Source organism: Polypterus senegalus, chromosome 3, assembly GCF_016835505.1.
Source record: "Polypterus senegalus isolate Bchr_013 chromosome 3, ASM1683550v1, whole genome shotgun sequence".
In the NCBI taxonomy this organism is placed as follows: domain Eukaryota; kingdom Metazoa; phylum Chordata; class Cladistia; order Polypteriformes; family Polypteridae; genus Polypterus; species Polypterus senegalus.
In genome coordinates this window covers 141673564-141701023 of record NC_053156.1, presented here as the reverse complement: position 1 = coordinate 141701023, position 27460 = coordinate 141673564, and the positions used below count along the sequence as shown (strand labels likewise).

Below are 27460 nucleotides of genomic sequence, written 5' to 3'. Positions count from 1 at the left end.
ACTAAAATTGATGAAGATTATATATATATATATATATATATATATATATATATATATATATATATATATATAAGTGCAAAATTCTTTTCTTTTTTTTTTTTTTTCCTCTTTTAAAGACTATATTGGTAACAGATATCTCTATCTTTTAACCTTAAAGCGCCACTGCATGGGGGCTTGATGTGCTTTGGGCGTGCTCTGTCTCTGGGTATGTCAGAGGACTGGGACTGCATGAAGTGGGTTTTAGCCTCACCTGGGGAGGCAAAAAGGGAGGGTGGGGGTTAAGGGGAAGAGAAAGAGAGCAGGCTTGATCTATATCTAATCTATCATCTCAATCTTTATAATTATAACTATCAACGTAATAATAAGCTGCATGGCAACAACTCTTGGGGGAATAGGAAATTAAGACCTAAACTATTTCACTTCCAGTTAAGACTATAATATGACACCAAAAACTCAGAATCAGTGTCTCCATGATGGGACAGTTAACCGTAAGCTGGAATGTTAAAGGCCTGAATCACGAATTAAAGAGAAAGAAAGTACTTTCTCACCTAACAGGTCTAAATGCTAAAATAGTATTTTTACAGGAAACCCACTTACTAAGTAAGGATCAGTTCCGCTGCAAAAAGACTGGACTGGCCAAATGTTCCATTCTAGTTTTACAAAGAAAACTAGAGGGGTGGGAATTCTCATACATAGAACAGTACCATTTGTAGCATCAGATGTAGTATTGGATCCTGAAGGGAGATATGTGATGGTCATGGGAGACTTATCTAACTGTAAAATGATTTTGATAAATGTTTATGCACCTAATGTTGATGATAAGGAATTTATACAAAATTTATTTGCATCCATTCCCAATCTGAACACTCATAAACTTATAATGGCTGGGGACTTTAATTGTGTTCTAAATCCACTTTTAGATAAGACTTCCTCCACAGGGGAACGCAACTAACACCGCAAAGATAATTACAAAGTTTATAACTGATCACAACTTATCAGATCCCTGGAGGTTTTAAACCCAAATTCAAGAACATATTCTTTCTACTCACCAGTACATCATTGCTACTCAAGGATTGATTACTTCTTTATAGATAATAACTTCTTGCCTAAGATTAAATCTTGTAAATACGATGCTATTGTTATTTCAGACCATGCTCCGATGATCTTGGAGCTGAAATTACTAAGCCCCATACACTCACCCCGCAGATGGCGTCTCAATCCGCTTCTATTAGCTGACGAGAATTGTACTGAATTTATATCCAAACAAATTGAATTCTTTCTAGAGACAAATACATCCCCTGAGATCTCTGCAGGAATACTCTGGGAAACTCTTAAAGCCTTCTTAAGAGGACAGATTATCTCATATCTTTCCCACAGAAATAAATCCGCGAAGAAAGTAGCAGAGATAAAAAGCGAAATTACTAAAATAGATGAAGAACATGCCAGACTACCAAGCGAGACTCTACATAAGAGGAGGCAGGCTCTACATTCAGAATTAAACCTCTTGACAACTAAAGAAACCGAACAACTAATTTACAAATCCAGACATCATTATTATGAACATGGAGAGAAAGCTAATAAGCTTTTAGCGCAACAAATTCACAAGCAAGATGTTGCATAGCGCAATCTCGTAATTACTAACACGAACGGAGATAAAATCATCGAACACAAAAATATAATGTACACTTTTAGAGACTACTATAAATCCCTATATACTACTGAGTTTAACACTAGAATTACCAGAGCCTACGAAAAAACTCGTAATTCCGTCCCACCTTAAACTGCTTCTTAAATCCCTTCACACCTCTCCGCCAGCGTCCTTTGTTCTCTAAATGTGCTGATAAAGAGAAGCCGGCTATTCCATCCCCCCACCAATTTAGAACGTGCACGAACTTCTCTCAGCTCATGCCTTGATTGAGCATCTGGGAGTGAAGTGGAGTTTTAGAGGGAAATAATAGATCGTTGTTTGGAACACACGCATTTCATGTCTGTTCCGTTTCTACAGTAATCTGTGTCAACACATTGTTAAAACAGAAACTTTTTTATATTCTAGTAGTAGATGACAAAATGTAGGCATAAACTATATAATGTATGAAGCCTGAAGTCCAAATAGCAAAGAAACATTTTCACAAGAATAACACAATTGCACTTTTATTCAAACATATAACTGCAGAAAGAAAAAGCCGCCTTAAAATGCGACATTGACATCAGTTTACTATAATTGACTCCCTGGTTCAATAGATACAGCCCCGCTTGGAATCAAGGGTCACGGGTTCAATCCTGCGCCTTCCCTTTTGAGAATTAAACTTTTCTTAGTCTTACTGTTTTAGTATAAAAACATACATTTGATTTCAGTCTGTAACAGCCGGTGCAATTTATGATCTTTTTAAAGGTTAGCTTTTTTTTTTATTCACTTTTCATTCTCTCAATCGCGTTCAGAATCAATCCATACAACCCCATCTGACACGGCTGTTTTCACTAAAGACGGCGCTATAGCTCTGCAGTGTACCACGATGCATACTAACGCCCCGGTTCTGACACACAAGCGCTGGCGAAGCTGCCTTCTTCATATCTCACCGTCACTTGCTTTTCAGTTTTATTGAGTGTTCCTGCCAGTCCCCGCATGTTGCTGTATGCTTTTCTTTTGCACCCCAGGACATGCAGAAGAAAGAATGGTAAAGACCAGTAACTTCGGGCGCTATATGCAATCATCAGACACTCCCCATCTGCCCGTGTCGTTCAAACACAGGAACATATATTGGTGTAAAAGTATAACAAAAGTGCACTTTTATTCAAGTGCACTTTTTCCATCGCCTTTTCCTGTAAGAAGCAGTGTACACACTTCTCTCTATGCTGTGGTTTCTATTACACACCTGAAAGAAAGAGACAATACATATGAACATATCCAGCATACAGCAAAATGCGGGGACTGGCAGGAACACTCAATAAAACTGAATAAAAAGAAAATCAAGTGACGGTGAGATACGAAGAAGACAGCTTCGCCAGCGTCTGTGTGTCAGAACCGGGTGGGGGGGCGTTAGTATGCATCGTGGTACAGCACAGAGCTATAGCGCGTCTGTATTCTGTTTCTTTGTACTCCAGGGCACGCAGAGGAGAGAATAGTAAAGAGCAGTAAGTTCGGCGCTATATGCAATCATCAGACACTCTCCATCTGCCCGTTGTTTTGTTATACTTTTATACTGCTCAAACGGGCATGCTCAAAAATACACGTGTAATGCCACGAAAAGTGCACGCAGACACTTCATTTCAAACAAAACAAGTGCACTTTTATTCAAAACTACCTGTATAACCAAGAAAAAGAAAGCAAGATACAGTAGGCGATTGATACGACATCTTCCATGGTGCAATGCTAAGAAGTGCAGATTTTCATTCCGTGCTATATAAAATCATCACATTCAAATATTAACAGTTCCACACACCCAAGGACCGTCCTTCCTACATTTACGACACGTGTACTTGTTGCCGTGTACACACCTCTCTGTGCTATGGTTTCTATTACACTGAATGAGCACCTGACACTGTACTTTCTTCCCTGGGGGAAGGTCCCGCATCAGAGAATTTCCAGTTCCTGCATAAATTCACACCCGATCTGGCGCTGTTCGTTTTCAAATAATATTGCATTAGTGCGATTATATTTTCACATATATTGTCTTTCTTTCAGGTGTGTAATAGAAACCACAGCATAGAGAGAAGTGTGTACACTGCTTCTTACAGAAAAAGGCGATGGAAAAAGTGCACTTGAATAAAAGTGCACTTTTGTTATACTTTTACACCAATATATGTTCCTGTGTTTGAACGACATGGGCAGATGGGGAGTGTCTGATGATTGCATATAGCCGAAGTTGGTCTTTACCATTCTTTCTTCTGCATGTCCTGGGTGCAAAAGAAAAGCATACAGCAACATGCGGGGACTGGCAGGAACACTCAATAAAACGAAAAGCAAGTGACGGTGAGATACGAAGAAGGCAGCTTCGCCAGCGTTTGTGTGTCAGAACCGGGGCGTTAGTATGCATCGTGGTACACTGCAGAGCTATAGCGTCTTTAGTGAAAACAGCCGTGTCAGATGGGGTTGTATGGATTGATTCTGAACGCGACTGAGAGAGTGAAAAGTGAATAAAAAAAAAAAAAGCTAACCTTTACAAAGATCATAAATTGCACCGGCCGTTACAGACTGAAATCAAAAGTATGTTTATATTCTAAAACAGTAAGACTAGGAACAGTTTACTTCTCAAAAGGGAATGACGCAGGATCGAACCCGTGACCCCTTGATTACCAAGCGGGGGCTGTATCTATTAAACCACGGTGTCAGTTATAGAAAGCTGGTGTCAATGTCGCATGTTAAGGCGGCTTTTTCTTTCTGCAGTTATATGTTTGAATAAAAGTGCAATTGTGTTATTCTTGTGAAAATGTTTCTTTGCTATTTGGACTTCAGGCTTCATACATTATATAGTTTATGCCTACATTTTGTCATCTACTACTAGAATATAAAAAAAGTTTCTGTTTTAACAATGTGTTGACACAGATTACTGTAGAAACGGAACAGACATGAAATGCGTGTGTTCCAAACATCAATCTATTATTTCCACTCTAAAACTCCACTTCACTCCCAGATACTCAATCAAGGCATGAGCTGAGAGAGGTTCGTGCACGTTCTAAATTGGTGGGGGGATGGAATAGCCGGCTGCTCCAAGCTTCTCTTTATCAGCACATTTAGAGAACAAAGGACGCTGGCGGAGAGGTGTGAAGGGATTTAAGAAGCAGTTTAAGGTGGGACGGAATTACGAGTTTTTTCGTAGGCTCTGGTAATTCTAGTGTTAAAGAAGACAATATACAATCTAATGCATTTCTGGATAAATTACAGATACCACAAATTGACGCTATTAGTGTGGAGGAGCTCGATAAACCTCTGTCATTATCAGAATTACTGGATGCTATAAAGTCACTCCAAGGTGGAAAAGCAGCAGGCCCTGACGGCTACCCTGCAGAGTTTTACAAGAAATTCTCCGCTCAGCTAGCTCCCCTCCTATTAGCAACATTTACAGAAGCCAGAGATAACCAATCTCTTCCACAAACCTTTCGCCAAGCACTAATCACTGTCTTTCCAAAACAAAATAAGGACTTATTACAATGTGCATCATACAGACCAATTTCACTTCTGAATAACGACGTTAAAATACTCTCTAAAATCATAGCTAGAAGGATGGAGAAAGTGCTCCCCTCAGTAATATCACAAGACCAAACTGGATTTATTAGGGGCCGACACTTATCTTCAAATCTTCGACGCCTGTTTAATGTAATATACTCACCAACTAAATCAAACACCCCAGAAATATTATTATCATTGGATGCAGAAAAGCATTCACATGATTGAATGGAAATACCTTTTACTATTTTGGAGAAGTTTGGGTTTGGCCCGAACATTTGTGCATGGATTAAATTACTGTATACTAACCCAGAAGCTTCAGTTTGCATCAATAACATTTGCTCAGACTACTTTAAACTAGAACGTGGCACAAGACAAGGATGCCCTTTGTCACCACTGCTGTTTGCAATTGCCATTGAACCACTGGCAATACATTGTCGAAATACTGATCAGATAAAGGGGATTAGCAGAGAAGGACTGGAACAGAAAATCTCATTATATGCAGATGACATGGTACTGTATATATCGGACCCAGAAAATTCTGTGCCTGCAGTCTTAGCAGCACTCACAGAATTTCAAAAGCTCTCTGGTCTCAGAATTAATCTGAATAAAAGTGTACTCTTTCCGTGAATTCGCAAGCATATAATATTAGATTAGACACCCTTCCTTTTATCATTGCAGAACAGTTTAAATACCTCGGGGTAAACATCACAAGTAAACATAAAGCTTTTATCAACAAAATTTCGTCGTCTGCATGGAAAAAATTAAACAAGACTTGCATAGATGGTCAACCCTTCATCTCACACTAGCTGGAAGAATTAACACTGTTAAGATGAATATTCTTCCTAAGCTCCTTTTTATTTCAAAACATACCAATATACATTAATAAATCGTTCTTTAAGCAATTAGATTCAACAATAACCTCATTTATTTGGAATTCTAAACATCCACGCATCAAAAGAGACCCTACAAAGACAAAAGGCAGAAGGTGGCATGGCTCTACCTAACTTCCAGTTTTATTACTGGGCAAATATACAGTCGATAAGAACCTGGACACAAATAGAAGAACATACACAGGCATGGACCGCAATAGAAGTAAAATCCTGCAGTACTTCTTTGTATTCCTTGCTTTGTGCTCCAATAAACACACGTTATCGGCAATACACTAATAACCCAATTGTGCTCCACTCACTTAGAATCTGGAACCAATGTAGAAAGCATTTTAAGACGGAGAAGCTTCTTTCTGTGGCACCCTGCAAAAGAACCACCTCTTTCAACCCTCACAAACATATGCAGTTTTAATATCTGGAAAAATTTGGAATTAACTTGCTTAGAGATCTTTATATAGACAACGTCTTTGCATCCTATGAACAATTACATTCCAAATTTAACATTCCAGCTACAAATTTCTTTCACTATCTTCAAATCAGGAACTTTGTTAAACAGAACCTTCCAGATTTTCCTCATCTTGCACCCTCATCCACGCTGGAAAAATATTGCTCAATTTCAAGGAGTTAGACTCCATCTCTACAATATATAAAATCCTTTTACAATCCCTTCCTTTCAAAGATCCAAGAGGACACTGGGAAAATGACCTCTCAATTAATATATCAGAAAAGGAGTGGAAAGTAGCAATGCAGAGAATTCACTCAAGCTCCATATGCAAAGCATACAATTATACAACTCAAAATTATATATCGAGCACATCTGTCTCGACTAAAACTCTCCAAAATGTTTCCAGGGCATGATCCAACCTGCGAACGTTGCAACCAAGCCCCAGCCTCACTAGGTCACATGTTCTGGGCCTGCACCAAATTAACATTATTCTGGATAAAAATTTTTAATTACCTCTCAGACAGTCTTGGACTCACAATCCCTCCTAACCCATTAACAGCTGTGTTTGGGGTTCTTCCAGAGGGTCTTAAAGTGGAGAAAGACAAACAAATTGTGATTGCATTCACTACACTGTTGGCACGCAGACTTATTCTGATAAACTGGAAGAACCCAAACTCTCCTCTTTTAAGTCAGTGGGAAACTGATGTGTTATATTATTTAAAATTGGAAAAAATCAAATACTCAGTTAGAGGATCTGTGCAGACTTTTTTCAAAACATGGCAGGATCTAATCAGTAATATTTTGAAATGATTTTATAAAGCACAGAGAATTTGTTGATTTAGGTATTTTTAAAAGCCTTAAATTTTACACCGTTTGGCTTGCTCTCTCTCTCAAGGGTGGGGGGATCGATCTGTTCTTAGCATAATTCTTTTTTTTTGTAAAAACTTGATTGCTATGTATTGATTGTAATAATATTAATAAATAAAAAAAAAAAAAAAATTCTTTCTTCAGACATTCCTCATACTTTTTTTTTTGCTGTTTTTGTTTTCTGTGGTTTTCAGTGATACCTTTTGCTTATTGCTAGTTAACATTTGAAAAATATCCACTGGAATTTAACTCATTGTCACCCTTCTATAGAAGCGGCAGACACGAAAAAGTGATAACAGTGTTAATGTTTGTGATGTGCAATCTGCTGGAATGACAAATGCAGTGCATATTTCTTTGTTATATGCAAAAAAAAGAAGAAAAATCTCGGGGTTGCAAATGTATGCGAACTGCTGCATCGGAACACGCCTAAAAAGCAGTTTTTATGTGGTTCAGTGATGCTCATCAAGAAACATTCCTATTAATGCGGCACTCAATCTAGAAAATGTGGGGTTTTTAAACTCTCTTGGGACCTCTGTCAACGGGACAACACACTGTGAGCCTGCTGTTGCCCTGCCCCGGCAACGGACAAACAATCTTACACAGACGCAGCAATCTCGCTTCAGGACACACTTCAGCGTGAAGTTCCCATTGGGTGGGGGGGATCCCAAAAGAGTTCCGAAACCTCATAATCCCAAAAGAGTTCAGAAACCTCACAATATGAAGAAGAAGAAAAAGCTGATTCGGCTTCTGATTGATAACTGTACTGCTGACAACATGCTTCCACATTTAGATAATGTTTGCGTTGAATTGCTCCAACCCAATTGCACAGCAGTGCTTCAGCCACTGGGTTTGGGCATCATTCGCACCCTGAAAGTGTATTATAGCAAGGAAATGCTGAGAAAAATTCTCATCTGCATAACTTGTAGACAGGAGAAGATTAAAATAACGCGAAAGAAGCTATTGAAGTTGTTTCCATTTCCAACATCCTATCTTTGTGAGGCAGCATTTTCTGGAGTGACAGCAACCAAAACAAGATTACGGAGTAGACTGAACATAAGCAAGAAACTTCGCATGTCACTGTCTTCCACCGTCCCCAGATGGGATCATCTGGTTGCAGGAAAATAAGCTCAGGGCTCCCACTGATTCTGCATTATGGTAAGCTGCCTAATTTCTATTACAATATTATAATTTAATAATAATAGAAATATAATGTAAATTCTCCTCCTTGAACCGTCACCTTATCGTGGTGGAGGGGTTTGCGTGTCCCAATGATCCTAGGAGCTATGTTGTCCGGGGCTTTATGCCCTGGTAGGGCCACCCAAGGCAAACTGGTCCTAGGTGAGGGATGAGACAAAGAGCGGTTCAATAAACCTCCAATGAAAAATAAAAACTGTGGACGACGTTTTCCCTTGCCCGGACGCTGGTCACCGGGCCCCTCTGGAGCCAGGCCTGGAGGTGGGGCTCGATGGCGCGCCTGGTGGCCGGGCCTGCACCCATGGGGCTCGGCGGGCACAGCCGAAGAGGTAACGTGGGTCCTCCTCCCCATGGGCTCACCACCTATGGGAGGGGTCAAGGAGGTTGGGTGCAGTGTGAGTTGGGTGGTGGCCGAAGGCGGGGACCTTGGCGGTCTGATCCTCGGCTACAGAAACTGGCTCTTGGGACGTGGAATGTCACCTCTCTGAAGGGAAGGAGCCTGAGCTAGTGCGCGAGGTCGAGAGGTTCCGGCTAGATATAGTCGGACTCACCTCGACGCACAGCTTGGACTCTGGAACCAATCTCCTTGAGAGGGGCTGGACTCTCTACCACTCTGGAGTTGCCCCGGTGAGAGCGCCGAGCAGGTGTGGGCATACTTATTGCCCCCACTGGAGCCTGTGCATTGGGGTTTACCCGTGGGCGAGAGGGTGGCCTCCCTCCGCCTTCGGGTGGGGAAGGGTCCTGACTGTTGTGTGTGCGTATCCACCCTTTTTGGAGTCTCTGGAGGGGTTGCTAGAGGGCATACCTTCTGGGGATTCCCTCGTTTTGCTGGGAGACTTCAATGCTCACGTGGGCAATGACAGTGAATGGCCCCCCCGATCTGAACCCGAGCGGTGTTTTGTTATTGGACTTCTGTGCTCGTCACGGATTGTCCATAACGAACACCATGTTCAAGCATAAGGGTGTTCATATGTGCACTTGGCACCAGGACACCCTAGGCCTCAGGTCGATGATCGACTTTGTGGTGGTGTCGCCGGACTTGCGCCATATGTCTTGGACACTTTCGGGTGAAGAGAGGGGCGGAGCTGTCAACTGATCACCACCTGGTGGTGAGTTGGCTTCATGGTGGGGAAGATGCGGTCAGACCTGGTAGGCCCAAGCGTGTTGTGAGGGTCTGCTGGGAGCGGCTGGCAGAGTCCCCTGTCAGAAGTAGCTTCAACTCCCACATCCGGCAGAACTTCAACCACGTCCCGAGGGAGGTGGGGGACATTGAGTCCGAATGGGCCATGTTCCGTGCCTCTATTGTTGAGGCGGCTGACCGGAGCTGTGGCCGCAAGGTGGTGGTGCCTGTCGTGGCGGCAATCCCGAACCCGTTGGTGGACACCGCGGTGAGGGATGCCGTCAAGCTGAAGAAGGAGTCCTATAGGACTTTTTTGTCCTGTGGGTCTCTGGAGGCAGCTGATACAGTAGGTACCGGCAGGCCAAGCGGAACGCAGCGGCGGTTGTTGCTGAGGCAAAACTTCGGGCATGGGAGGAGTTTGGAGAGGCCATGGAGAGCGACTTTGGACGGCTTCGAGGAGATTCTGGTCCACCGTCCGGCGTCTCAGGAGGGGAAGCAGTGCAGTGTCAACACCGTATATAGGTGGGGATGGTGCGCTGCTGACCTCACTTCGGGGCGTTGGGTCGGTGGGAGGAGTACTTGAAGACCTCCTCAATCCCACTAACATGCCTTCCAATGAGGAAGCAGAGCCTGGGGACTCTGAGGTGGGCTCTCCCATCTCTGGGACTGAAGTCACCGAGGTGGTCAAAAACTCCTTGGTGGCAGGGCCCCGGGTGGATGAGATCGCCCGAGTTCCTTAAGGCTCTGGATGTTGTAGGACTGTCTTGGTTGACACGTCTCTGCAACATCGCATGGACATCGGGACAGTGCCTCTGGATTGGCAGACCGGGGTGGTGGTCCCCTCTTTAAAAGGGGACGGAGGGTGTGTTCCAACTATAGAGGGATCACACTCCTCAGCCTCCCTGGAAAAGTCTATTCGGGGTTCTGGAGAGGAGGGTCCGTCGGATAGTCGAACCTCGGATTCAGGAGGAACAGTGTGGTTTTCGTCCTGGTCGCGAACAGTGGACCAGCTCTTCACCCTTAGCAGAGTCCTGGAGGGTGCATGGGAGTTTGCCCGACCGGTCTACATGTGTTTTGTGGACTTGGAAAGGCATTCGACCGTGTCCCTCGGGAATCCTGTGGGGGTGCTCGGGAGTATGGGGTACGGACCCCTGATAAGAGCTGTTCGGTCTCTGTACAACCGTGTCAGAGCTTGGTCCGCATTGCGGCAGTAAGTCGAGCCCGTTTCCAGTGAGAGTTGGACTCCGCCAGGGCTGCCCTTTGTCACCGATTCTGTTCATAACTTTTATGGACAGAATTTCTAAGCGCAGCCAGGGTGTTGAAGGGGTCGGTTTGGTGGACTCAGGATTGGGTCACTGCTTTTGCAGATGATGTTGTCCTGTTTGCTTCATCAGGCCGTGATCTTCAGCTCTCTCTGGATCGGTTCGCAGCTGAGTGTGAAGCGGCTGGGATGAGAATCAGCACCTCCAAATCCGAGAGCATGGTCCTCAGCCGGAAAAGGGTGGAGTGCCCTCTCAGGGTTGGGGGAGAGATCCTGCCCCAAGTGGAGGAGTTCAAGTATCTCGGGGTCTTGTTCACGAGTGAGGGAAGAATGGAGCGTGAGATCGACAGGCGGATCGGTGCGGCATCCGCAGTGATGCGGCTCTGCATCGGTCTGTCGTGGTGAAAAGGAGCTGAGCCGTAAGGCAAAGCTCTCAATTTACCAGTCGATCTACGCTCCTACCCTCACCTATGGTCATGAGCTATGGGTAGTGACCGAAAGAACGAGATCGCGAATACAAGCGGCTGAAATGAGTTTCCTCCGCAGGGTGTCTGGGCTTTCCCTTAAAGATAGGGTGAGAAGCTCAGTCATCCGGGAGGGGCTCAGAGTAGAGCCGCTGCTCCTCCGCATCGAGAGGAGTCAGATGAGGTGGCTCGGGCATCTGATCAGGATGCCTCCTGGACGCCTCCCTGGTGAGGTGTTCCGGGCACGTCCAACCGGGAGGAGGCCCCGGGGAAGACCCAGGACACGCTGGAGGGACTATGTCTCCCGGCTGGCCTGGGAACGCATTTGGGATTCTCCCGAAGAGCTGGAAGAAGTGGCCGGGGAGAGGGAAGTCTGGGCCTCTCTGCTTAAGCTGCTGCCCCCGCGACCCGACCTCGGATAAGCGGAAGAGGATGGATGGATGGATAATGTAAATTGTGTATAAAACTGCCCTACGAACCCATTGAGAAGTGCTATGAAACACAAACAGCATGATATCTGCTCACAACACAACTACCCATGCGGGCATCTTGGTGGAACACTGACACAAAATTCGACTATGTGTATGATGTCCAAGCCTGCCCAAGAGCAAATATTTCGCTACAAACTGTCTCTCTTTTTGAGACAACCTGTTGCAGGGTTACCAAGACTTGGCACGGAAAGTGTACAAGCGCTGTTAATAATGGGATGCAAAAAATACTTATCTTTGGTGGCCATTTTTGATCGTAAAAACATTCATTATACCAAGATTTATATTTCTTTAAAACAGGATTTGTTTAACATGATGTTCTATGAATGTTTGTCCGGGCTCACAAAAAAATTTCTTATTCTGAAAATGTAATTACTTCAGTATTCGCTATAATGGGATTTAACCTGTATTAACTTTATGAACCACTTTACAAGAATTGTGAAACAAAACAAATAAGAATTCTATCAATACTACTTTCCATTTACAGTATTATTGTGCCATTTCAAGTCAAATCAATATCACTTAATGAATTTTTGGTAAATTATGAAAAAAACGTAGGGCCATTCCAGACAGAGTAAAATAAGACAACACTTTTCCACTGAATTATTGAGTGTAAAATAGGATACTTTCAAATGAATTAAATAAGATGACGAGGGAACAGTGTATAGTAAACTAGCAAAATACCCGCGCTTCACAGCGAAGAAGTAGTGCGTTAAAGAAGTAATGAAAAAGAAAAGGGAACATTTTAAAAATAACGTAACATGATTGTCAATGTAATTGTTTTATGACTGTTATGAGTGTTGCTGTCATCCAGGATTTGATTATCATTATTTCTTTCAATCAGGTTCGTATTTGGAGGATGTGCTGTGTTCAAGTTACATTCCATGTTTGTCAACCGTTGTAAAGATATCAGGTTTCATTCATCAATTCCTTTCTTACTGCATCAATAAACAGCTCGTCTTCCTCTTTATTTGAGACATCACACACTTCATGCACAGGTTTTTTTTTTACGTTGTCTTCCTTTTGCTGGACATTGACTTTTTTCACCGTGTCCTTTGTTTCCACAGTAGCTGCACTTATGAATATGCTTGATTGCGTCACTCGCTTCCTATTCTTTTGCTGCCTTCTCAATTGTGTAATGCTTTTTTGTTCAGCGCTCTTTGGAGCTCTTGCTTTTTGTCTGTGTACTGCGTTCACAGTCAGTTCACGTAAGCCGCTCGGTGTACATGCATCGAAGGTTCTCAGCTGTGCTTGCGCTATCTTGTGCGATGTCCACGCCTTTATTTAATGTTAGCTAACATCCCGGCACTTAAAAGTTTCTCTCGCAGTTTCGCTGTTTGTGCCAAATACCACCATGACCATCTCATCTTTGTTTCCATAAGCACAGTCCTTCACCCGCGAATATTTAGCGGCAGACTGTTTCTATTGGATTGCCGCTGACGGACGGCCTTATATGGGCAGGCACTCAATTACGTGGGAGGCGTGACGATGAGGGACGCAACTCGGCCACGCACGACGACCGAGCTGCGGGCTACGACCGGTATATATGTACATAAGTAGGTTCCAGTTATGACCGTTGCACGTAGAATTTCGAAATGAAAACTGCCTAACTTTTGTAAGTAAGCTGTAAGGAATGAGCCTGCCAAATTTCAGTCTTCTACCTACACAGAAAGTTGGAGAATTAGTGATAAGTGAGTGAGTGAGTGAGTGAGTGAGTCAGTCAGTGAGGGCTTTGCCTTTTATTAGTATAGATTACACTATGATTATAGATTTTTCTTGACAATTCTGTAATATTGTCAAGAAAATGAATAATGGTATTAAAGAAGCTGGAGCAATTATAAATTCAATGTTATCTGGCAAGTAAGCAAATATCTTTTCCCAACATGATTTGAGTGTAGGGAATCCACAAAACACACATCCTAGGGAGTCATGCACTTGACAAGTTTGTTGACTGTTGGTGACTGATATGCTATACTATCTGTGGAAAAAGTAAGTATACCTTAAGCTTTATTCTGACATTTGACCCAAGTAAATTTAGTCCCTTCCAAATCACTTATGTCAGTAACTTTTCACAGACTGTGCGTTTACATCTCAGTAAAAATTACTTTTACCTTTTTTAAAAAGTCATGAATAAAAACCCAGGTAAAACTATTCCCATGCTAACCGCTTTGTTAGTACAATTTCATCCTTTGTGCAACTTCAATGGAACTGAAAAGACAGACCTCCTGTAATAACTACTTTATCGAGTGCCACAAACGGAAGAAAAAAATCTGTTGTAGTACATCTTGATATGCATACTGAATAATGGGGTGCTGGTACTACTATATCCACTGGAAGGTCTGTTGGCATGCTGATATACACCATTTACAGTATATAGAAAAGCAGATAGGTGCCAGACTGTACCCATTGAAGGTGACTGACTTTACACCAATTCCCAGTGCAAAACTAAACCCATATGAACGGAGCTTTAAAATGACGGATGTTCCTCTGGGAATTATTACTTTACCCCACCTCCTGGTGTAAAATTAATCCTGTCTGAACAGGGCATTAGGCTCCATCATCTGGTAAACCTCAAGTAGGTGTTTCCTGTAATGGATAAAAAAAACCCTTTCAAATTCCTCCACAGCATCATGAGGAGACTGAGATCCAGGATTCGAGAACGCTGCATTTTTTTCTTTTCTGCCATTCCTTCATGGATGTACTGAAACATTTGGAGCAGGAGTTCCCAACCAGGGGTAAATTTAAAGTCGAGAAAACTCTGACTAGTTCTGAAGTACGATATGAGACTTGCTCTTTGAACAACTAGTAGTAGTAGTTTATTTATATAGCACACTTCACAGACAAAAGGTCACAGAGTGCTGAAAAGTAAATACAGTACAAACACAACAGTTAAAACAAAACATAAACAAAACCAATAAAAACAATAAATAAACAAACTGGAACTATTCAGCACTGATTAAAAGCTTGTTTAAAAAGAAATGTTTTTAGTTGTTTTTTAAAAGAATCAACAGACTCGACTCCACGCAGACCACAAGGCAGGCTATTCCATAGTCTTGGTGACATAGACTGAAAGGCACGATCCCCACGGGTTTTTATTCAAGTGCGTATGACAACAAGAAGGCCCTGTTGCCCAGATCTTAGAGTCCTGAAAGCTGTATGGCGTCAGAGCAGGCTGGTTAGGTACTCAGGAGCTTGTCCATGCAAAGCTCTGAAAGTAAGTACCAAAACTTTAAAATGAAATCTGTAAAATACTAGGAGCCAGTGCAGTGTGTGAAAAATGGGGGTCATATGATCACTCACGAGTTAGGAGCCTGGCAGCTGGATTTTGAACTAACTGAAGGCATGAGAGAGAGAACTTGCTCAAACCTGTAAAGAGAGCATTACAGTAATCATGCCGTGAGGAAATAACAGAATGAACAAGCATCTCCAATTCTGATTTGAGACAACATTTATTAGTTTTGAGAGATTTCTTAAATGAAAGAAACACAAGTGGCTGACTGACCTTACATATTCATCAAGTGTCAGGGACTACACCAAGAGTTTTCTAAATCAGAGGAGAGAAGCAAGATCAAATGTCTTAATGATTGATATGATCTCATCGACTTTAATCCTGGTATACTGGTATCTACTCATCATTAGTGGTTTATAAATAAGTGAAATAGTATTAATATGTGCTATTATTATTGGTTTTGTTAATTTAAAAAAAAAAATAAAAATGTTAATAACAGTATTTTAAAACTCCCCTTTTGTCAAACACTTAATTATGGTAGAAACCATGGTTTAGAGAACAACAACAATAACAACAACATTTATTTATATAGCACATTTTCATACAAACAGTAGCTCAAAGTGCTTTACATAATAAAGAATAGAAAAATAAAAGACACAATAAGAAAACAAAATAAATCAACATTCATTAACATCGAATAAGAGTAAGGTTCAATAGCCATGGGGGACAGAAAAAATAAGAAAAATTCCAGACGGCTGGAGAAAAAATAAAATCTGTAGGGATTCCAGACCATGAGACCGCCCAGTCCCCTCTGGGCATTCTACCTAACATAAATGAAACAGTCCTCTTTGGATTTAGGGTTCTCACGGAAAGGCTTGATGAAGATGGTCACGTAGAGTTCTGCCTTTTAATCCATCCATCATTGTTGGAGCATCATGAAGCTTTGAGTAGGTGGAGGTGGCGCAGGCCACCACCACAAAGAAAGTTATTGTTATGCTGCAGAGTCCCCTTTTATTGAGCTTCAATCTTCAAACAGATTGTCTCAGATTATTCTCTAGCTGCTTCTGGTACACCAAAGAATTCATATAATGGATACCACAGTAATATGGTGAGCTTCCCAGGTCTTGATGCAGCCCCAAACCATAACATTTCCATCATCATGCTTTACAGTTGTCAGAGGTGGCAAGAGCTACTTATAGGTCCCATCTAGAAATTCTGAAGTTTTTAGAGATTTCTTTCATCACTTGTGTTCTGATCTCAGACTGAACTTGCTAGGGTGGCCTGGCCTGGACAAGTTGGCAGTCGTTTCAAATATTCTAATATCATACACACCCGGGAATGGTTGGCTTTCAGTTTTTTGAAGAACAGTTTATATCCCGTCCAAGACTCACAGCCATCTAAAACCTTCTTTCTGAAGGCTTCAGAGAGCTCTTTTGAACTAGGCATGGTGATAATACATACTTCAACAACAACTGCAAAGCAAACTAAATGTCAGAGGTTAAAGTAACAGAGATTCCTCCAAGATCTTTTCTGATGATGTTCTAGTCCTTTGCACTTGATGTGGAATACCTGATTCTGATTTTACATATTTGAGGTAGTGATAAATATATGTATACACTTACTTTTTCCACATTCAAAATTTGCATTTTGTTTATTTATATTATACAATGGATTATAAAATGTAAACGTGGCATCGTGTTTGTTCTATTATATCACCTTCATCTATAGCTAGTGTTTAAAGGATGATAAAATCATGAAATGTCCACATATGTAAGAAAAAGAAAAATCATTTCCTGAGATGTACTTACATTTGTGCTTGACTGTATGTTGAAGGAGCAGAAAACTATATAAACTATATAATTATGAGGCAAGGAGAAGAGGGACTGAACAAACAAATATCAATCAGAGTGTCAGCTGAAGTGCCAAAAATAAAATTTTCATTGTCGGTAAAATAGTGAGTGAAAACTTTCTCTTTTTATAAAATAAAAAAATGACTCAATGACAGTATGTACAGGTTTAATCAAAAGATGTTTTTTTGCCCCCACATACAGTACTTCAATCATATGAATATGTTTCTTCCTGTTTTTACCAAGATTTTAAAGATTTCTGCATTGACATTAAAATGTATTTACAGTATGTGCCAGTGTTGTGCTAAAGCCGCTATCTCTGAAATTGTATGTGCATTGTGTGTTCTACTTAATATGTATGACATTTTCTCTTTAAAAATTTGTGTTAGTTGAAATGATCATTTCTTTTGGTGTTAGAGAACCACAGGTTGCCGGTATTTTTGTATGTGCAGCTTCATTTCAAATTGTACACTTGTGCTTCTTTTCCAGAACACAAATGATGTTATACCCTTAGCTACAGTTAGGTCCATAAATATTTGGACAGAGACAACTTTTATCTAATTTTGGTTCTGTACATTACCACAATGAATTTTAAATGAAACAACTCAGATGCAGTTGAAGTGCAGACTTGCAGCTTTAATTCAATGGGTTGAACAAAAAGATTGCATAAAAATGTGAGGCAACTAAAGCATTTTTTGAACACAATCCCTTCATTTCAGGGGCTCAAAAGTAATTGGACAATTGACTCAAAGGTTATTTCATGGGCAGGTGTGGGCAAGTCCGTCGTTATGTCATTATCATTTAAGCAGAAAAAAGGCCTGGAGTTGATTTGAGGTGTGGTGCTTGCATGTCGAAGATTTTGCTGTGAACAGACAACACGCGGTCAAAGGAGCTCTCCATACAGGTGAAAGAAGCCATCCTTAAGCTGCGAAAACAGAAAAAACCCATCCAAGAAATTGCTACAATATTATGAGTGGCAAAATCTACAGTTTGGTACATCCTGAAAAAGAAAGCAAGCACTGATGATCTCAGCAATGCAAAAAGACCTGGACATCCACGGAAGACAACAGTGGTGGATGATCGAAGAATCATTTCCATGGTGAAGAGAAACCCCTTCACAACAGCCAACCAAGTGAACAACACTCTCCAGGGGATAGGCGTATCAATATCCAAGTCTACCATAAAGAGAAGACTGCATGAAAGTAAATACAGAGGGTGCACTGCAAAGTGCAAGCCACTCATAAGCCTCAAGAATAGAAAGGCTAGATTGGACTTTGCTAAAGAACATCTAAAAAAGCCAGCACAGTTCTGGAAAAACATTCTTTGGACAGATGAAACCAAGATCAACCTCTACCAGAATGATGTCAAGAAAAAAGTATGGAGAAGGAGTGGAACAGCTCATTATCCAAAGCATCCCACATCATCTGTAAAACACGGTGGAGGCAGTGTGATGGCTTGGGCGTGCATGGCTGCCAGTGGCACTGGGACACTAGTGTTTATTGATGATGTGACACAGGACAGAAGCAGCCAAATGAATTCTGAGGTGTTCAGAGACATACTGTCTGCTCAAATCCAGCTAAATGCAGTCAAATTGATTGGGCGTTTCATGATACAGATGGACAATGACCCAAAACATACAGCCAAAGCAACCCAGGAGTTTATTAAAGCAAAGAAGTGGAAAATTCTTGAATGGCCAAGTCAGTCACCTGATCTTAACCCAATTGAGCATGCATTTCACTTGTTGAAGACTAAACTTAAGACAGAAAGGCCCACAAACAAACAGCAACTGAAAGCCGCTGCAGTAAAGGCCTGGCAGAGCATTAAAAAGGAGGAAACCCAGCATCTGGTGATGTCCATGAGCTCAAGACTTCAGGCTGTCATTGCCAGCAAAGGGTTTTCAACCAAGTATTAGAAATTAACATTTTATTTCCAGTTATTTAATTTGTCCAATTACTTTTGAGCCTCTGAAATAAAGGAATTGTATTAAAAATGCATTAGTTGCCTCACATTCTTATGCAATCTTTTTGTTCAACCCACTGAATTAAAGCTGAAAGTCTGCACTTCAACTGCATCTGAGTTGTTTCATTTAAAATTTATTGTGGTAATGTACAGAACAAAATTAGAAAAAAGTTGTCTCTGTCCAAATATTTATGGACTTAAATGGACCTGTATTTCTATTCCAAATGAAGATCGGAAATCACAAATAAACTGAAAATGAGTATCAATTTTGGCACTAGTTAAAAGTATTACTGTAACTTTTAGAATTTTGTGGCTTTGTCCATTAAGCAGTCCTAAATTAGACACCATCTAGTGGTATAAAGAATTTGGGCTCTACTTAATTTTCATCTTTACATTTTTGTACAGATCTCTTTGTCAGGACTGCAATAAGTTAATGATAACCACTCCTTATTTAAAGGACCTTACTCTTAACTCACCGGGAAATTTCCACCATAACAGTTTTAAAAATTTTCATTTTTTAAACTATTTATTGGAAGACAGCTTTTAAATCAAGTGGATATATTTGTTTTGTTGTTCAGAACATATACAGATGGATGGATGGTTGGAACTGCTGAGGTACTTGTAAAGTGCATAACTAGATGATATCATAGTCACAACATTAGTTCACAGCTGATGGATTAGTGTTTGTTTTACCTCCTCTGTTCAATACCTCAGTGTAATATTGAATTTTCCAAAGGGGCTCAAATCAGAGGTGTTGACATTAACCTCTCAAATAATAAAGTGAGGAACTTAAGAAGTTATAGCCACCTTTCTTACAGATAAAACAGTTTCTTTAAAGGAACCACTGAACAGCAGTTTAGTCTGTACTATTACTTTAGGGAAACCACTTAAGACCACTTATATTCCAGTATGGAAACTGCACATTACTCAGTACTCAAATAAGAAGCCTTTAGGTTTTTTGCACTCTTTATCATTACCCCAAAGGATTTTGCAATGTATTTGGCGAGAACAGAAAAATTGTGCTTTACCTCCAGTCCATCTTCTCTACTAGATAAGCACAGATGAGAAATCCTGTTCGATTGAAACCATGTGTACAATGGACACCTGGGGAGAGAGGTGAAAGTAAACAAAGAAATAAAAATAACAAATGAGATAATTCAAATTTAAATTTCATAATGACAATATTAATTAATGATCACATCACTGTCAACAACAGTTGTATAAAGTTCAGGCTTGTCATGAATTCCATCACGCATTTTATTTCTATAATTATATGTAGCCTGCTTGCAGTGCTCACTGATGAATTATAAGAATGCAACTAAATCAAAAACTGATCAAATATTAACTAGCCTTCTTTAAAACTATTGACTGGTTAATGGTATCTTTATTGATATTTTATCATTTAGTCAGATATCAGTCAACTATCTGCATACAAGCAAATGTTCTTAAACACCATTTAAACACCAAATCAATTTTGATTGTATGTTATCTTTGTTCAAAATGTCATCTTATCTACAAAGTATATCATTAGAAAAAGACCAACCTTTTATTTAGTAAAGCACAGAGCACACTTCCACTTGGCCAGAGATACCTTGCTGACTTTTTACATTTTTGTCAAAGAAATCACAGTCACATTCTCACCCCTGATAGCAAAACTAAAAATATTGTATATCAAGAGGTCTTCGGATATGAATGCTATCAATATAAATTCTTCTCAATTCAAATTACATTTTTTTTTTTAAATTGATTTTTAAAGTTTGTCCTGTTTCACGACCATGCGGGTGGAGCCGCGGGGAAGAGCTAGTGATTATATAAACATCCATCCATTACACATATCTATCCTCAGGTGTTCTAAATAAATTCCAACCAGCTGGCAAACTGTACATGTGCAAGCCATTTATACCTAAATGTGAATGGACCTAAAATGCCTTTCCACTTTTCCCATTTGAAAGGCACTTACATGTAGAGTACATTAAAATGCATTTTTTTCCTCACCATCCAGATTGGGTGTTTAGAAGTCAATGAATTTTGTTAAAAAAAAAAATTTACTTCATTCAGGCTTCCCTAAATTTTAAGAAAAAAACCCTGACTAAAAATATCCTTGCATGTAAAGAATTTCCAAAGCCCCTTGGAAGACACTGCAAAGATGTATCATGAAGTATTGATGTCTGATGAGACGAAACTGGATCTCTTTGCCTTAAATACTAAGCAGGATGTGTGGAACAAATCTACCTCTACAAGTCAGACAAGCAACACCATCTCCACTGTGTTGGTGACAGCATCATGTTGTGCAAAATTAATAGTGAATAATGTGATGGGTGGTTCAACCAAAAACTGAAGTGGGAGATTAATACTTACAAACTTTGATTTTTCAGTTTTTGGAATTTTTATAATTACTTTATATGATTTATAGTTTCTCTCTTTCTTTTTTGGTCATCACAGAGAAAAAGAGTGTTTGATTCATGCATAAAAATTTTCAACCAAACTAATTAAAATTCCACGTTGTGATAATCATTATGTTAAAAAAAAAAAGGTTTGTGGGGTGGATACAAAGCACTGTACAGTAATCCCTCCTCGATCGCGGGGGTTGTGTTCCAGAACCCCCCGCGATAGGTGAAAATCCGCGAAGTAGAAACCATATGTTTGTATGATTATTTTTATATATTTTAAGCCCTTAGAAACTCTCCCACACTGTTTATAAATATTCTCCGCACAGTTATACAGTAAACTCTTGTTTATCGCGGTTAATCCGCTCCAGACAGATAAATGAATTTCCACGAAGTAGGATTCTTTATTTATAAATCTAATATTTTCGCAGTTAGAGCATAGAAAACCTGTTTACGACCTTCTAAATACGTTTTTTAACATTATTAGAGCCCTCTAGACATGAAATAACACCCTTTAGTCTAAAGTTTAAACTGTGCTCCATGACAAGACAGAGATGACAGTTCTTTCTCACAATTAAAAGAATGCAAACATATCTTCCTCTTCAAAGTGCGCGTAAGGAGCGGAGAATGTCAGAGAGAGAGTAAAGTAAACAATGAAAAATCAATAGGGCTGTTGCGCTTTTAAGTATGCAAGCACAGCGATAAAGCAGCGGCAATGAAGGGATCAATGCGAAGGTAGCCTTTCAGCATTTTTTACAGGAGCGTCCATTATCTTCTAAGCAAACAGCCTCTGTGCAAAAGCCCCTCTGCTCACATCTCCTCCGTCAAGCGAGAGAGCGTCAGAGAGAGAAAGAGAGCTTGAGATTAAAGCAAACAATCAAAAAATCAATAAGTGTGCTTTTGGACGCACCTCGATAAAGCGGCATTTCTTAGAGGAGCGTCCGTATCCACTAGGCAAATAGCTTCTGTGCAAACAGCACCTCTGCTCACACCCCCTCCGTCAGGCGCAGAGAATGTCAGAGAGGTGAGATAGAGGCAGAGACAAGCAAACAATCGAGCACCGCGCAGGAGGCATATCTTATAGCATTGAGGAGTTTTAGTTAATATGTAATACGTGCTCTGATTGGGTAGCTTCTAAGCCATCCGCCAATAGCGTCCCTTGTATGAAATCAACTGGGCAAACAAACTGAGGAAGCATGTACCATAAATTAAAAGACCCATTGTCCGCAGAAATCCGCGAATCAGCGAAAAATCCGTAATATACATTTACATATGCTTACATATAAAATCCGCGATAGAGTAAAACCGCGAAAGTCAAAGCGCGATACAGCAAGGGATCACTGTATACCATTTTACATGATTCTTTTGTTTCTATAGGGAATTCTCAGTCTTTTTCCCCCCCTACGACTCAAATGTTTAGTTCACCTACCAACTATAGTAAAAACTTACCATAGATACTCATGTATAAGTCGAAAAAGTTATGCCTTAAAATTCATTCAAAAACACAAAGTCGACTTATCCACGGGGCAACACTAATTTCATTAAATAATTCTTTAAACTGTGAAATACCGCACTTGAATTTGAGCATTAGCTTTTGCAGGTTTTGGATAACAAACATACCATTAGCTGCCAGTAGATGGCGATAACCAGAAACATACAGTATTTCGGACCATAAGGTGCACCGGATTTTAAAGCACAATATCAATGAATGGGTCTACTTTCATACATAAGGCGCTTTGGATTATATAGTGCATTCAGCGAAACAAAACAGATAAGTCAAACTTTATTCAACTCATTCACAATAACTCTCAACATTGCTCAGTTGTAACATAAAATACAAAACAATACACTCACTTTTTCAGTTCAATCCTCTTCCACAAATCTATCAAAGTCTTCATCCTCAGTGTCTGAGGTAAACAGTTGGGTGATTTCAGCATCAAGCATGCCAGGATCTCTCTCGTCATTATCCGAGTCAGTCTCATTGCTGTTACTTAGCTGTTTAGTGATGAAAGCTCAAAGATACTTGAAACTGATACCTTAGCCCAGGCATCCACGATCCATTTGCAGATAGTGGCGTAACTTGCCTGGCGTTGCCATCCTGTCTTGGTGAATGTGTGTTCGCATTCCATCATCCAATGCTCCCATGCATCTCGCAATTTAACTTTGAACGACCTGTTGACACCGATATCTAACAGTTGGAGTTCTTTAGTTAATCCACCCGGAATGATGGCAAGCTCCGAATTAGTTTGCTTCACTTGGATTTTGACAGTATCGGTGAGATTGGCGCGCATGGAGTCACAGATCAATAGAGACAGAGATTTCTGGAAAAAGCCATCCGGTCTCCTGATGTAAACTTCCTGACTACGGTAGCCGTAATGCTCCAACAATCCATCAAGCGGTGCAGCTTCGTAGCTTACCAAAGTCATTCTAAAACATTTTGACAGATTTTTGAGCACCGTGTACCACATAAAATCGGTTCTAGGTCAGTAAGCACAACCAGAATTAATACATAAGGCGCACCGGATTACAAGGCGAACTGTTGATCTATACTAATAAAAGGCAAAGCCCTCACTCACTCACTCACCCACTCACTCACTCACTCACTAATTCTCCAACTTCCCGTGTAGGTAGAAGGCTGAAATTTGGCAGGCTTATTCCTTACAGCTTACTTACAAAAGTTGGGCAGGTTTCATTTCGAAATTCTACGCGTAAGGGTCATAACTGGAAGCTATTTTTCTCCATATAATGTAATGGAGTTGAGTTGGAGATGGCCGTGGGGGGAGTTTCGTGTGAGTTCATCACGCCTCCTACGTAAGTACGTAGAGAACAAGGAAGAACTCCAAACAGCGATGAGCACAAAACGCCATTTCACAATTGAGAAGGCAGAAAAACATTATGAAGCAAATGATGCATACAAGCATATTCATAAGTACAGCTACTGCGGAAACAAAGCACGGTGTGAACCGTAAGTTTATATTAAATTAAGTTCATAGACAGGCTGCCACTAGCGTGTAAAATTTAGTGCCTGCCCATATAAGGCCGTCCATCAGCGGCAATCCAATACAAACACTGCCGGTAAATATTCACGGGTGAAGGACTGTGCTTATGCAGAGGAAGATGAGATGGTCAGGGTGGTGTTTGGCACAAACTCATTGAAACTGCGAGAGAAACTTTTAAGTGCCGGGTCATAGCTGACATTACACGAGATGGCACCAGCACAGCTGGGAACCTTCGATGCAAGAACACCAAACGGCTCACGTGAACTGACGCAGTGCACAGACAAAAGCAACAGTTCCAAAGAGTGCTGAACAAAAACCGAATTACACAATTGAGAAGGCAGCAAAAAAATATGAAGCGTCTGATACATACAATCATATTCATAAGTGCAGCTACTGTGGAAACAAAGCACACGGTGGAAAAAGTGAATGTCCCGCTAAAGGAAGACAGTGTAAAAAAAACCCGTGCATGCAGTTTGTCACATCTCAGATAAAGAGGAAGACGAGCTGTTTATTGATGCAGTAAGAAACTAATCGATGAATGAAACCTCTTATCTTTACAACGATTGACAAACACGGAATGTAACTTGAACACAACACATCATTACAAATACGACCCTGATTGAAACAAATAATGATAATCAAATCCTTGATGACAGCAACATTCAATAACACTCACAAAACAATTACTGTATATTGACAATCATGTTACGTTATTTTTAAAATGTTCCTTTTCTTTTTCATAACTTCTACTTCTCCACTGCGATACGCGGTATATATATAAATGTATATATATACCCCGATCTACAGTACATACTCTCGCATAGACAAGCCACACGCTGTGGCACAATTGTAGAGTCTTCACCTCTAACGCCAATATTCAAGGTTCGATTCCCGAGAGGGGATGCACTGAGTATGTACGCGCGCTACCCAATTCATTTTACCTTCGCATCTCCTTGGTTTGGGACGTATGAAAAAATATTCGGTTAACGCAGAATCATGTTACGTTATTTTTAAAATGTTTCCCTTTCTTAGCACAAGCACAGCTGAGAAGCTTCGATGCATGTACTCCATAACGCATTAAAAAAATAACGCATTTAATCACACTTTCAATTCCAAGCAAACGGGAACTTTTGTCAATGCATGATTTCCTGGTACATCCATTACACTGATGCACACATCACAGCTACAAAAATGTTAGAGTCGGAATAAAGCGTTCCTACGACTGATCATTTCGACTACCCGAGCAAAGCCTTGATAAAAGCATGGTTTTGTGCACACTGAAAAGCAAGCAAAATTAGATGCATTACAGAAAGCGGACTTTGTGGCTCTTACTGGGGATCATTGGACTTCCGTGACCGTTAGTAATTCTAATTACATCTAATTACAAAATGTTCAATGATCACACTGTTTTAGCCTAATGTACAAAATAATTTTGGCTAATGTTACTCAGAGTTTAAAGATTAAGTTGGTCAAATTACCTTTTATGTTTCTGACTTATTTTTTTAAGAAGAAAAACTGCACTTTATGTTGAAATTTTGGTTACTATTATTTAAAGACAATACTATTCTGAAAATGTACTTAAAGTACTTAAACTACCACTTTATTTTTAAGTCTGCCCAATTTTAACCAGGGATGATATTTTTGTTTCTGTTTTGAATTCAAATGCAGTTTAAAAGCTTTTTTTCAGAAATTAAAACAGCTTCAGTTTACAATATTCATGTCCATGTCTATTATTTGATTCTTTCAGCCCACTAAAACCCTTTTAAATTAAAAAAAAAAATATTTGCGATTTGGGGCAAATTTACGTGTGCGATTACATAGATTAATCAAGATTAATTCTTACACAGCCTCTAATTAATTGGATTGATTTTTTTAATCGAGTCCCACCCCTAATATATATATATGAAGATATATATGTAGATTTGTATATATATGTGTATATAAAGTATATATGTAGATATGTATATGTGTATATACAGTATGTATATATGTGTGTGTGTGTATATATATATGTATATGTGTATATATATGTATATATATATTTATATATGTGTCTGTGTGTGTGTATATGTATATATATATATATATATATATATATATATATATATATATATGCCAGCAACACTCATGACAATGACAAAACAATTACATTGTCAATCATGTTACGTTATTATTAAAATGTTTCCTTTTCTTTTTACTTCTCCGCTGCCAATATAGGTATTTTGCTATATATATATATATATATATATATATATATATATATATATATATATATATATATATCTATATATATATATATAAATAGATAGATATGACAACACTCATATCAATGACAAAACAATTACATTAACAATCATCTTACGTTATTTTTAAAATGTTTGCTTTTCTTTTTGATATCTTCTTTAACACACTACTTCTCCGCTGTGAAGCGCGGGTATTCTGCTAGTTTTTGATAAAATTAAAGGATTTTAAGTGTGCCTTATTGTCCGAAAAATAATCAACAACATCCTCCCACAGTCCAAAGACATGCAGGTTAGGTGGATTGGCGATTCTAAATTGGCCCTAGTGTGTGCTTGGTGTGTGGGTGTGTTTGTGTGTGTCCTGTGGTGGATTGGCGTCCTGCCCGGGATTGGTTCCTGCCTTGTGCCCTGTGTTGGCTGGGATTGGCTCCAGCAGACCCCCGTGACCCTGTGTTCAGATTCAACGGGTTGGAAAATGGATGGATGGATTTAATACAATCTACTCAACATTCATTTGGCGCAACGTTTTGCAGCTCTTTATTAAACTTGCATTGAATTTTTTCTGGAAGAAGCTTGATGACCCCACATGCTCTGCATTATTAGCGTACGTATATTTAATTGCAGTTTATTAGAAAAATAGATCAATATATTAAGTTAAACTTCTTACTGGTACGATCATGAATTCTGAAAAGAAGACAAGAGCATCGTATCCCGCATCGTTCAAACTGAAATTTATTCAACGTGCTGAGGAAACCAATAATTGTGTGGCTGGTAGAGAGTTTTGCGTTAGCGAAAAACTTGTAAGAGATTGGAGAAAAAATAAGTCTTCTCTACAAGCAATGCCAAAGTCAAAGAAAGCATTGTGTTTTAGTCTTTCGCCTTTTAGTGGACTGGAAAAGGACTTGA

General features: G+C 40.0%; 1 protein-coding gene across 1 annotated transcript in view; it reads right to left on the bottom strand.

Annotated features, from left to right (window-relative positions):
- Positions 1-27460, bottom strand: part of rngtt (RNA guanylyltransferase and 5'-phosphatase) — a 926738-nt gene that overhangs the window by 806193 nt on the left and 93085 nt on the right. The window contains exon 5 of the mRNA XM_039748003.1: positions 19957-20032. Coding sequence (XP_039603937.1) covers positions 19957-20032 — 76 coding nt within the window. The remainder of the gene's footprint in view (positions 1-19956; positions 20033-27460) is intronic.